General features: G+C 38.6%; 1 protein-coding gene across 1 annotated transcript; it reads left to right on the top strand.

The window, feature by feature from the left end:
- The first annotated feature begins 9,199 nt into the window (after window positions 1-9,199).
- LOC133718424 (probable pectinesterase/pectinesterase inhibitor 46) lies at window positions 9,200-11,455 on the top strand. The gene is made up of 2 exons (XM_062145259.1): window positions 9,200-10,255; window positions 10,681-11,455. Exons 1-2 carry the CDS (start codon window positions 9,217-9,219, stop codon window positions 11,355-11,357), a joined length of 1,716 nt encoding a protein of 571 aa, XP_062001243.1. The 5' UTR covers window positions 9,200-9,216; the 3' UTR covers window positions 11,358-11,455.
- Window positions 11,456-11,818: the final 363 nt, after the last annotated feature.

Genomic DNA, 11,818 nt, shown 5'->3' with positions numbered 1-11,818 from the left:
AGGTGCAATGCTTAGGCCTCTTTTCCCTCTTATATCAAAATATCTAAGTCAAAACCAAGTTCGATATGAGGATAATGTGGCAGACTTGTTCACTAAATCATTGCCTAAATCCACTTTCGAGAAGCATGTTGGTAGCATCGGTTTGCGAAAGTTATCTAAACTCCAATTACCATAGTCATCAGGAGGTGATGCAGACATTAGGGGGAGATGTCTACATGTATGGTCTCGAAAAGTGAAGGGTGTGTTGTACTCTTTTTCTTCTTCGACCGAAGTTATTTTTGTCCTACTGGGTTTTTGTTACTCGGCAAGGTTTTTGACTAGGCAGCGAGAGGAGCACCACGTTTAGGCGATACAAGGGGGAGTGTTTAAGGACACATAGTTTGTGTGTCTGGCCCAAACTCTGATTACTTGTCTGAGTTATAATAGGGTTAGTCTTACCGATATTTACGGAGATATTTCAATCATTGTATGACTCAGTTACACAGATTCTTTACTTGTAATCATCTATATAAAGAGGCCCCTATTATCAATGAAAGCGTAATTCATTCTCTCCCAATTTATGATATCCTAAAACAAACTATAATTTTATGTGCCATTGATCCACCTGCAAATAAAATAATCATATTACAAAATAATCATATTATAGCATTGGAAATTGTTATAGCATTGGAAATTGTTATAGCATTGGAAATTGTTTCTCCGTGCCATAATGATTTCCCCGTACGAATGCACTTTTCTTATAGCAGTGTTACAATCATCAAGCTTCTCCAAATTAAGAACAGTGCCTTCCTCATGCATTCAATTGCTTGAAACAATGCTTACTGTGAAATGAATTTTTTTTTTCTTTGAAATCTTCATATAATTAATTATATTGAGGGGATTTTTCCTTAGCCGGATTTCTCTGAAGAGGATAATTTGATGATGGAAATATTTGCTATGTTTTTAATGTTATTCTCTCTACATTTTACTTAGTTATTCTCTTAACATTATCATTTCTAACTTAGTTTTTGTTTTTAGGTACTTTTGAGTCTAAAAAGGAAAGCAAGGAGGAAATGGTGCAGAAATGATAAAGAAATGGAGAAATGATGTTTTCCCAATCCTACTAGGAGAAGGAATCCCAGTTGAAGTAGGAATCCTGAGTCAACTAGGAGTCAAGCTCGTGGAAATGACCGAAATTAATGACAAATGACAGAATTCCAGTTGGACAAGGAAACTCATTCCTGCCAGGAAAAGGAAACCTAACATAACTAGAAATCCCTGTCACACAAGGAGAGCTTCGAAAGGTTCCAGAACATCTTGAAAATGAAGAGTCCTAATTGGACTAGGAAATCTGTTGGCATTAGGAGTCCTGATGATACTAGGATACCTGGGAAGGATAGAAGATGATGTGGCTTCAAGATGACCAAGAATGTACAATGTTCTAGAATATTAAAGTTGGAGTCACAACTAGAGAATGGGCTTTGAAACGTCCAAGTAGAAGCCTGGCCTAAAGATTGAAACATGTGACTTTCATGTGAGTCTCTAGAATGATCAAGGCGTCTTGGAGGAATCCTAATCCCATATTTGTTTGTTTTTGCTGTGAAATATACAAAGAATCCAAGAAGATTTCGACAAAGTTCAATTTGGGAGAGTTTGGAGGAATATCTACTTCGTGTGAATTATGGAAAAGAAAATAAGAGAGAATATTTATCAATTAAGGTTTCCTGATTGCATATGAGTTGAATGAAGATGGAATTGAGACCAAGTGCATAATAATTTCAGGAAAGAAGATGTTCAAGAAGATTCAAGATTGTTCTCTATTTCTCATGCAATATTTTGATTGGTTAGATGATGTAATTGAAGTAGAAAGTAATCAAGACTCTAGGAGAAGCCGTGCACTATATATAGAGAGCTATGTGAGACGTCAAGCAGCACCACCAAATGCTAAATCAAAATCGCAAATCACATCCATTTCTCTCTTTCAAGTTTCGACATTCTTCCAAGTTTCAGAGTTTGAAGCCATGAACTGTAATACCCCGGAAAATCCAAATTAAATTCCGTGGATTTTTAGAAATGATTTCACGATAGTAGGAGCGAGTACGAAGCTTGGAGAAGTTGTGGAATTAGTTCGAACGATTTTATTTTCGAAAACGAACGTTTTTAGGGGGTCAACAAAGTTGACTTTTTATACGTTCAAAATTTGGGAAAACTCCCTTCATGAAAGTTGTAGAGCTCGTCGATACGAGTTCGTGGACATGTGGAACGCAATATTCGGAGTTCGTATGATTAAGTTATGAATATTTGAAAATTGGGAATTTTCTATAAATAGGAAAAATATCAGATTTATTCATTAAGGACGAAAAAATGCAAATTTTGCATTTTGGCCCCCGGTTTCCTCCGTTCTCTCTCCTCCCTACGCAGCCGACCCGACTGACCCGACCCGGACCCATCTCCCTCCTCCGGCGTCCTCCGGCCACGACCCGGCCCTCTCCGGACTCGCCGTGCCACGCCCAGCCGCCTGGTGGCCTCCCCTTGCACCGCCGCTGCCCCCAGACGTGGATCGAAGCCCCCCAGAGCCTAGCATTCGACCCGACCGGATCTTGGCCGTGCCGGCGTTGCACGGGCCGATCCTCCCCATTTTCGTGATCTCCTCCTCCCCCTGATCATCCCCATATAGGCCTTGCTTGACGATTTGGAGTGTGGAGTGAAAGATCACGAGTTGAAGATTTCGACGTACCTGATTCAATCTGGAATCTGATCAGACGCACGAGATTAATCCAACTTCAACGCTTGATTTAGGACGATCTAGGCCGAACCAGGCTTAGCTCCAGGTATGAAAGTCGACCACCCTTTCATTTTGAACCAGTTTGTAGTTGGTCACTTTGCCATCTGAGGTGGTTGACCGGCGTTGACCGCCGCGTTGACCGCCCACTGACCACCGCTTGTGGCGGCGCATCAGACCATATTTCGAGTTTTCATTATCTAGGCGATGATCTATGCATCCATACGAGCGTTTTGATATATAACATGGTCATGTTAAAAAAAGTTGATAAATAGTGGATTTTCGTTTTGACGTTACTATTTAACGTTTTTACGTTTATCTTCGGTTTACGATCTGTGAAGATCTGACCATCGGTTTTGCTTCAATTTTGGATATGTTGATCGTATGACTGTCCCGGTGACTTTGTGAGGTCACGGGCGAAGATCCGACCGTTGGATCTTCGTATAATTGAGAAATAGTGATTCGGAAGGCGATTCGTGAGAATTTGACCGTCGGATTTTCATATAATTTTATGGAGATGTTTGTTAGAGTGATTCAAGAAGATCTGAGTCTTTAATGATAATTTTGGAGGATGATCCTAAGGGCGATCCGTGAGGATCCGACCGTTGGATCATCGTATAAATTCGATCTGACCGTTGGATCATCATTAAATTAGAATCCGACCGTTGGATTTCCGTATATGTGTGCTTTTGAGTTGTTGGCTAAGTTAAGATCATTATTGGATTAGGTGATCGATGGATTTATTTGGCGGACGATTCGTGAGATTGTTAATGGAGCTGTTAAGAAGACGCAGCTGGATTAGAGGTGAGTAAACCTCACGTGGTTCATATTACGAACCCAATATATTTAATTGCTTTATTTTGCAATCATATGAACTATTGTTGGTGTATTAGACATTCCTGTGTGAATGTCTGTATATATATTATTACGTGAAATAATATGTATTGTTGGAGTTGTGTTGAGTTTATTGTTGAGAAACAATATATTGTGAGAGGTATTGAGTTTATTGTTGAGAAACAATATATTGTGAGAGGTATTGAGTTTATTGTTGAGAAACAATATATTGTGAGAGGTGTTGAGTTTTATTGTTGAGGAACAATAAATTGTTGTGATCTGTGGAGATCACTAGGTCACGAGGTGACCATGGCATCTATTAGTGAATCACGCTCTCGTACCGGACTGGTGGTTATTAATAGTATTAAATCGTAATCACGTCTGTGGCCGGACGAGTGGTTACGTTCAGTTAGAGCTCTAGTCTGTCTGCCAAATGTGGAGTGACCTTATGAGTGAAATTGAGAGTAACTCATAAGTGTCAATATATATATGGTAACCTTATGAGGGAAATTGAGAGTAACTCATAAGGGTCTATATATATATATGAGTCTGTCTACCAAATGTTGGGAAATCTTATGAGCGAATTTGAGAGTAACTCATAAGTGTCTATATATATATATGAGAGTGAGGGATCTTATGAGCTAAATTGAGAGTAACTCATAAGTGTCTACATATATATATGAGAGTGAGTGATCTTATGAGCTAAATTGAGAGTAACTCATAAGTGTCTATATATATATATGAGAGTGAGAAAGTAACGTGGGTTTGTGGTAGTCTTGAAATCTAATAAATCAACAGTTCTTTCTTGTTTACTCATACTGGCTGTAAAAAGCTTACCGGGTTTTGTGTTGTTGCAACTCCCGGTACACTATTCAAATTGTGTAGCGGGTATTCCTACAGGACAGGAGAACCAGGACGGTGATCGTGCGGTTAGAGCAATTGTTAGAGTTTTACAGCAATTGTAAGTTGTGAGGTGTGTTATGCTCATTTGAGCTTTACAATATTGCTTGTGAGAGTGAATTGTAATAATGAACTCGAAGTTTCGAGATTTGGATTTTGTAATTGTAATTATTCATGTTTCGGATTTGAATTTACTATTCAAAATTCGGGGCGTGACATGAACATTCTCCATTCAAGCATCCTTGTTGTCACCCTCCTTCATGATCATCCACCACATTTGAAACTTCTTGGGTTCTTGAAGATTTCAAAAATGTAACCATGAACACCTTTTTATTGTTTTCAGTTTTTAATCTTTGTAATTTAAAACAGATTTTTGTTATGATAATTTGGATGTTTCGATTACTTGTTAGATTGAAAGCATGTTTTGATGTTTAATTTCCAAATACCATGAAGCATGTTAAAGTTTTAGGCTTCTCTGATTTGTTGATTTTGTGTGAATAACCCATTGTTTGTGTGTTAATTGATATTTGGATGCATACTTTAATTTATGAGTATGTAATCATTAAGATTTGCTAGCGTTCTAGGTCTTAATAATTCAAGTGGAAAACATTTAGTTCTTTAGGTAAATTAACAATGAGCTTTGCATGATAAGATTAGCGTTCTAACTTGTTATCTATGCTTAAATCAATCAAACTTCCATATGTGCTTAATGCGTTGATTGTATTTTTGTTGGTGATTAGCTACCACTAGTAATTGCATGCTTAATAAGATTAAGGGCTAAATACAGATTACTACCTTATAGTTTGGGTCCAAAATCAATTCAGTCCCTGAACTTCTAATTTCATCAAAAACACCCCTGCACTTTCAATTTTGATCTAATAGGTCCAATTTGTTATTTTTCCGACAATTGAGTTATTTAACTTGTTAATGTGGTTCATATATGGCCTATGTTTTATGATGTGGTGTCTGCAGGCCACCTCTAGTCAATTTAAGAGTGAGTTCTACTATTAAAAATAAATAATTTTTCAACAAATAATTCAACTATAACTTGAACCCATAACAAAATATTAACTAATTGGACCTATTAGATCAAAATTGAAAGTGCAGGGGTGTTTTTGATGAAATTAGAAGTCCAGAGACTGAATTGATTTTGGACCTAAACCACAGGGTAGTAACCAGTATTTAGCCCTAAGATTAACTATGGTGCGCTCATCTAGTTAATTTAATTAAGAAAAGTAATAAGAACTTTGTATGTGTTCATCTATGTTCTTGATTGATTTCTTGTATGATATGCTTGATTCAAAATTGATGATTATTAACCTCATTAATGTGTTAGTGAGTAGTTAATTTCATCTCGACATCCTCCATTCATCTTTATTTATTTGGTTTATGATTTGATTTGGTGAGTCACTTGTATAATATTTAGTTGTTAGATTAGAAATTAAAATCCCAAAAACCTTTGAAATCGTAAATACCTTTTGTTTATATATACTTTGTTTTATTTTTCTAATGTCTTTTGCAGGAATAAATTCCCCTAATCCCCGATTGAGAACGATACCCTACTTGCTCTTACTACATTGATAGGGTTTTAAATTGTGCACTAACTTTATTCCTCACTCAAATTCGCTTTGAGAAAATTTCTCCTTACCTGGATTCTCTTTCAGGGGATTTCTCTTCACGCTGATTCTTCTTGAGGATGGGGATTTCTCCTCACAATGATTCACCTCGAGGGAATTTCGCCTCACCCAGATCCACTTTGAGAAGTTTCACCTCATCCAGATTCGCCTTGAGGGGATTTAGCCTTTCCTAAATCTTGAGAGATTTCACCTTGGGACATTTTTCCCAAACAAAATGCGCTGCCTATCTATTAGGCTATTTCCTAACTAGAAATTTAGACAAGTCATCATCTAATTGGTTTTCAGCGAAGAAGTTCAAGTTGTCACATAATAATTAAGTGAAAACCTGTAGAAGTCGTTACCTAATTGGTTTTTTTGTGAGAAAATTAAAGTTGTCACGTAAACATTAACTGACAACTTGTACAAGTTATAGTCTAATTGGTTTTCATCGAGGGAGTTCAAGTTGTCACACAAACATTAAGCGGAAACTTGTAAAAGTCGTCACCTAATTAGTTTTTTGCAATAAAATTAAAGTTGTCACATAAACGTTAATCAACAATTGATAGAAGTCGTCGCTGAATTGGTTTTTAGCGAGGAATTTCAAGTTGTCACATAAACATTAAGCAACAACTTGTAGAAATCGTCGCCTAATTGGTCTTTTGTGATAAAATTAAAGTTGTCACATAAACCTTAACTGACAACCGATAGAAGTAGTCGCCTAATTGATTTTAGTTAGGAATTTCAAGTTGTCACATAAACATTAAGCGACAACCGGTTGAAGTAGTCGCCTAATTGGCTTTTAGTGAGAAAATTAAAGTTATCACATAAACATTAACTGACAACTTGTAGAAGTCATCGTCTAATTGGTTTTCAATGAGAAAGTTCAGGTTGTCACATAATTATCAAGTGAAAAACTGTAGAAGTGGTCGCCTAATTAGTCTTTTGCGAGAAAATTAAAGTTGTCACATAAACATTAACTGACAATTAGTAAAAGATGTCGCCTAATTAGTTTTTAGTGAGGAAATTCAAATTGTCACATTAACATTAAGCAACAACCTGTTAAAGTTGTCGCCAAATTGATCTTCAGCGAGGAAGTTAAGGTTGTCACATAAATATTAACCGACAACTGACAGAAGTGGTCGCTAATCAGTCTTCAGCAACAAAAATCTAGTTGTCACATAAACATTAATCGACAATCCGCAGAAATCGTCACCTAATTAATCTTTTGTGAGGAACTTAAAGTTGTCACATGAACATTAACCGATAATTGGTAGAAATTGTTACCTAATTGAAATTTTGCGAGGAATTGAGTGTCGTATAATGTCATATGGGCGACAACTGTCAATTTCTCACAAAAACCTATTTTATGCGACAAATTGATTGTCGCCGATGGGATCATGTGCGACAATTGAAATTTTCTCGTATTTGCCAAGTTTTTGCAACAAATTTTTGGTTGTCACAATGAAATTCCTCGCTTTTACTATTTTTTTCTTGTAGTGCAACCTCCGCCATGACAAGATAGCTAGGTTGTCGATCAAGGTAATGTATGTTATGGACAGGGTCCACCATGTCGTGCTGACCATCTACGAGGCTGTTACTTATGCTTGGCGATATGTAATATAAGTAGTATGAACAACGATAAATAAACAAAATAAAGCAACCCTTCCATTCGTGAACAAGGCAATAAGACACATTTCATCAATCATAGCAACCTAGTGGTCGGGGCGATGTGAACTTTGATGTGCGACGAGCGGGGATCAATTTGCGCTTGGATGTTTGCAGGCGAGATTGGAGATTGTCCTGGTTGGGATTGATTGCAGGCGGCGACAGAGATCGATCTGCTCTTTGTGGATCGGTGGTTCGCAGGTTGAGATCGAAGATCGGCCTGGTCCGACATGTGGCCAATCGGAATCGTCCGCTCAGTTCAAGCATATGGTTTGGGATCGACGTTGTTGCTGCGACGGTGGGGAGGATTCGACGGCAGCAGTGGCCTGGTGTGGATCGTGGTGCGATGTCAGGGGTGAGACATGAACGTTTGTGAGCCGGGCTTGGCCTTCTCCCAATATTGGATGGTTCTTGGGCCTGGGTTCAGGAATTGGGCCCAATTTGGGCAGTTATGCTTATTGCTTTTAATTATTTTGTTTTGTTAGTAATTGCTTATTTACTGTTTTCAATAAGGAGATGTGGGCGTTGTCCCAGTATTGGCACCTTGCGTGTCTTGATTGCCCTTGTTAGACGGCGAGTTCCTTGCTTTGTCAAATGGTCGCAACCTCCTAGTGGCAGAATGAAACAGAGTGTCGCCGGAGTAGATTCCGTGCGGCAACATAGTAGGAAAGCTGTGCTATTTGTTATGATGCTTCTCCATTGTAGAGTTAACTTTCTGTTATGTCACCGCTTTGTCAAAGCAAATAGAGTTGCCAGACGTGCACTCTTTGCTAATTGGTGCATGTTATAGAATACATTACATATTGTAATACGGGGTTCAGGCTCTATGTCCCCCCCTTGTATTCTATGGGTTCATTAATCAAGGCTTGAGGGCAGCCGCACCTGCCCTCCATCAAAAAAAAAAAAAAAAAAAAGCAACCTAGTGGTCTTGGTGTCCATTTGTGAACAAGCGTTCTCCGATTTGAAACCACAACAAAATTAATACTAATGATAGAGGAATTATAATTTTATTTACAAAATTGATGAATTGATGAAAAAGTCTTTGAATATGAGTAGAGCTTAACGGTGTTAGTGGTGAAGTAATCAAAATACTAACGGAAGAAAAGTTAAGATATGCAATTGCCAAAATTTAATAATTGAGTATGAAAATGAGCTCATAATTTAGGTGATATTGTGTAATTAATTCAAAAACAATTTTGTTGTTGTTTGAAGAAAATGATGACTGCACCACATCTCTATATTATTCGAGGTTCCTACATGTGCAGCACTCCAGCTGTTGGAATTAAGTTGACAACATTATAGAATAGTGCAATGCACGTAGTACCGCGTCTGCCTACAATATATGCTTCCATTTCCTCTTATATATAAACACAAACACCCCACCAGCCCTAATGCAATCCACAAACAGAAAGAAGTAGAAACACAAGAGCATAAACAAGCATGTCTTCCTTCAAAGCTTACGGCAAAGTCAGTGAATCCGATCAAGCCAAGCTTGATGCTCGTCGCAAGACTCGCAGGAGAGTCGCCATCATATCCATTTCCTCCATAGTTCTTGTCTGCGTCATAGTTGCCGCCGTGGTTGGAACCGCTACTCATAACTCCAAAAAAGGTGACGACAATAGCAAAGGTACGCTTTCCGCTTCCGTCAAAGCCGTTTGTGACGTGACATTGTACCAGGACTCGTGTTATTCTAGTCTTGGTCCTATTGTCAACTCCAGCAATTTTAAGCCTGAGGATTTGTTTAAGTTGTCAATTCAAGTGGCAATTACTGAACTGTCCAAAGCTGCTACTCAAATTTCCGACCAAGGGCTCTTCAAAGGTACTGTCACAGACAAATTGTCCGTGGCGGCTTTGAAAAACTGCGGCGAGCTTCTGAGTCTTGCCTTGGATCATCTCAACGAGTCGTTGTCCGGGGATGGTTCCTTGCTCGAAGTGGTTGAAGATCTTAAAACATGGTTGAGCTCTGCAGGAACTTACCAGCAGTCATGTGTAGATGAGTTTGAGGATGCAAAAGGAGATCTAAAGGCTACCATTGAAAAGTATCTCAAGACTTCTACTGAACTAACTAGTAACAGCCTTGCCATTGTCTCTTGGATTTCGAAAGTAGCCAACTCTGTGAACCTAAGGCGGTTGCTGAGTCACGATGGTGCCGCAGCTAGCCATGGCATTCCGGAGTGGCTGCACCAGACAGACCGCAGGCTAATTGAAAGTTCAGATTTGAGGAACAAGGCCAACATTGTTGTGGCCAAAGATGGGAGTGGCAAGTACAAGACAATAGGTGCTGCACTGAAGGCTGTGCCGGACAAAAGCAAGAAGAGAACAGTCATCTACGTGAAGAAGGGTGTTTATTTCGAGAATGTTCGAGTGGAGAAATCCAAGTGGAATGTTGTGGTGGTCGGCGATGGAATGACTTCAACTATTGTGTCTGCCAGCCTCAACGTTGTGGATGGAACTCCCACCTTTTCCAGTGCAACATTCGGTAAGTTAATTTCCGAGACTCATTCTCCTATAACGAGTATTCATTACATTTACTAGATACTTAAATTTATTTCTAAAGAAAAAAAAAATGGACCACATTCATTTTCACTGAACACATTAGTTGATAACAAAATCTAATGATACTCGACTAAGTACGTGTCATCTCTCACATCATTTGGTCAATATATAATCACTCTAGGATTACTTGTTTTACAGATAAACTCTTGATTCTCTGATCTTTATTTATTAAAGATGCGATCAGTGTTTCCAAAAAAAAAAAACAAAAAAAAGATGCGATCAGTATAATTGATTGGAATAGAGTTTGTTATTTGCACCATGTGTTTAGCAATTAACATGCTCATCAACAATGCAATGACATCTTATTCAATAATACCATCTGATTTTGATTTTTGGCCTTGTGTGCAGCGGTATTTGGTAAGGGATTCGTCGCCAGAGACATTGGATTTCGTAACACAGCCGGAGCGGCCAAGCACCAGGCGGTGGCACTAATGTCGAGTGCTGACCAGACTGTGTTTTACAGATGCCACATTGATGCATTCCAGGACTCGCTCTACGTTCATGCCAATCGCCAATTCTACCGAGAATGCAACATTTACGGAACAGTTGATTTCATTTTCGGAAACTCAGCAGTAGTCCTCCAAAACTGTGAGGTGTTCCCCAAGGTACCAATGGTTGGCCAGCAGAACACAATCACGGCACAAGGCAAAATCGACCCTAACCAAAACACGGGAATCGCATTTCAGAACTGCACCATTTCGCCTTTTGGAGACTTGTCTTCGGTTAAGACTTACCTCGGGAGACCTTGGAAGAATTACTCCACAACAGTGTACATGCAAACATTCATGGGAAGCTTGATTCACCCAGATGGATGGTTGCCATGGGTAGGCACAACAGCACCTGACACCATTTTTTACTCCGAGTTTCAGAATTTCGGACCTGGTTCTGTGACCAAGAATAGAGTTAAGTGGAAGGGCTTGAAAACAATAACCAGCAAAGTGGCCGGCAAATTTACCGTGCAATCATTTCTTGAAGGAACCAATTGGATCTCCGATGCAAGTGTTCCCTATAAATCCAACCTCTGACCATTTGGTGGTCTTCATGAACAGGATTGTTTATTTGTTCTTTCTTTTTTCCTTTTCCTTTATGATCATACATGATCACTGTTTTGTTTCGCTTCCTATACTTTTACAGTTTTACGTACCCATTTTTTGGCAGTTGTCAATAAAATCACAAATATGAAAGACGAGTTATATAATTATGAACCCTGTAAGCTTGTTCCTCTCGCATGGAAGGGGAGTGCTCTACCATATGAGTGATAACATTTTGGAACCAACAGTCTTTGAAATGTTAATTACTGTTTATGTGTGACATTAATATTATGACACCAGGTTGATATCCTGCACACTTAATTACTAAAAGCTCAAGTGGAGTGTGAGCAGTGGCATACCCAAAAATCCTATCAAGGGTTAAGAATATGATCGAAATAGCTTAGTATATATCTTTATATATAAAAGAATTGAATTTTCGTAGTAAATAATAAATG

Source organism: Rosa rugosa, chromosome 6, assembly GCF_958449725.1.
Source record: "Rosa rugosa chromosome 6, drRosRugo1.1, whole genome shotgun sequence".
Lineage (NCBI taxonomy): Eukaryota > Viridiplantae > Streptophyta > Magnoliopsida > Rosales > Rosaceae > Rosa > Rosa rugosa.
This window is presented reverse-complemented; position numbering and strand designations above follow the sequence as displayed.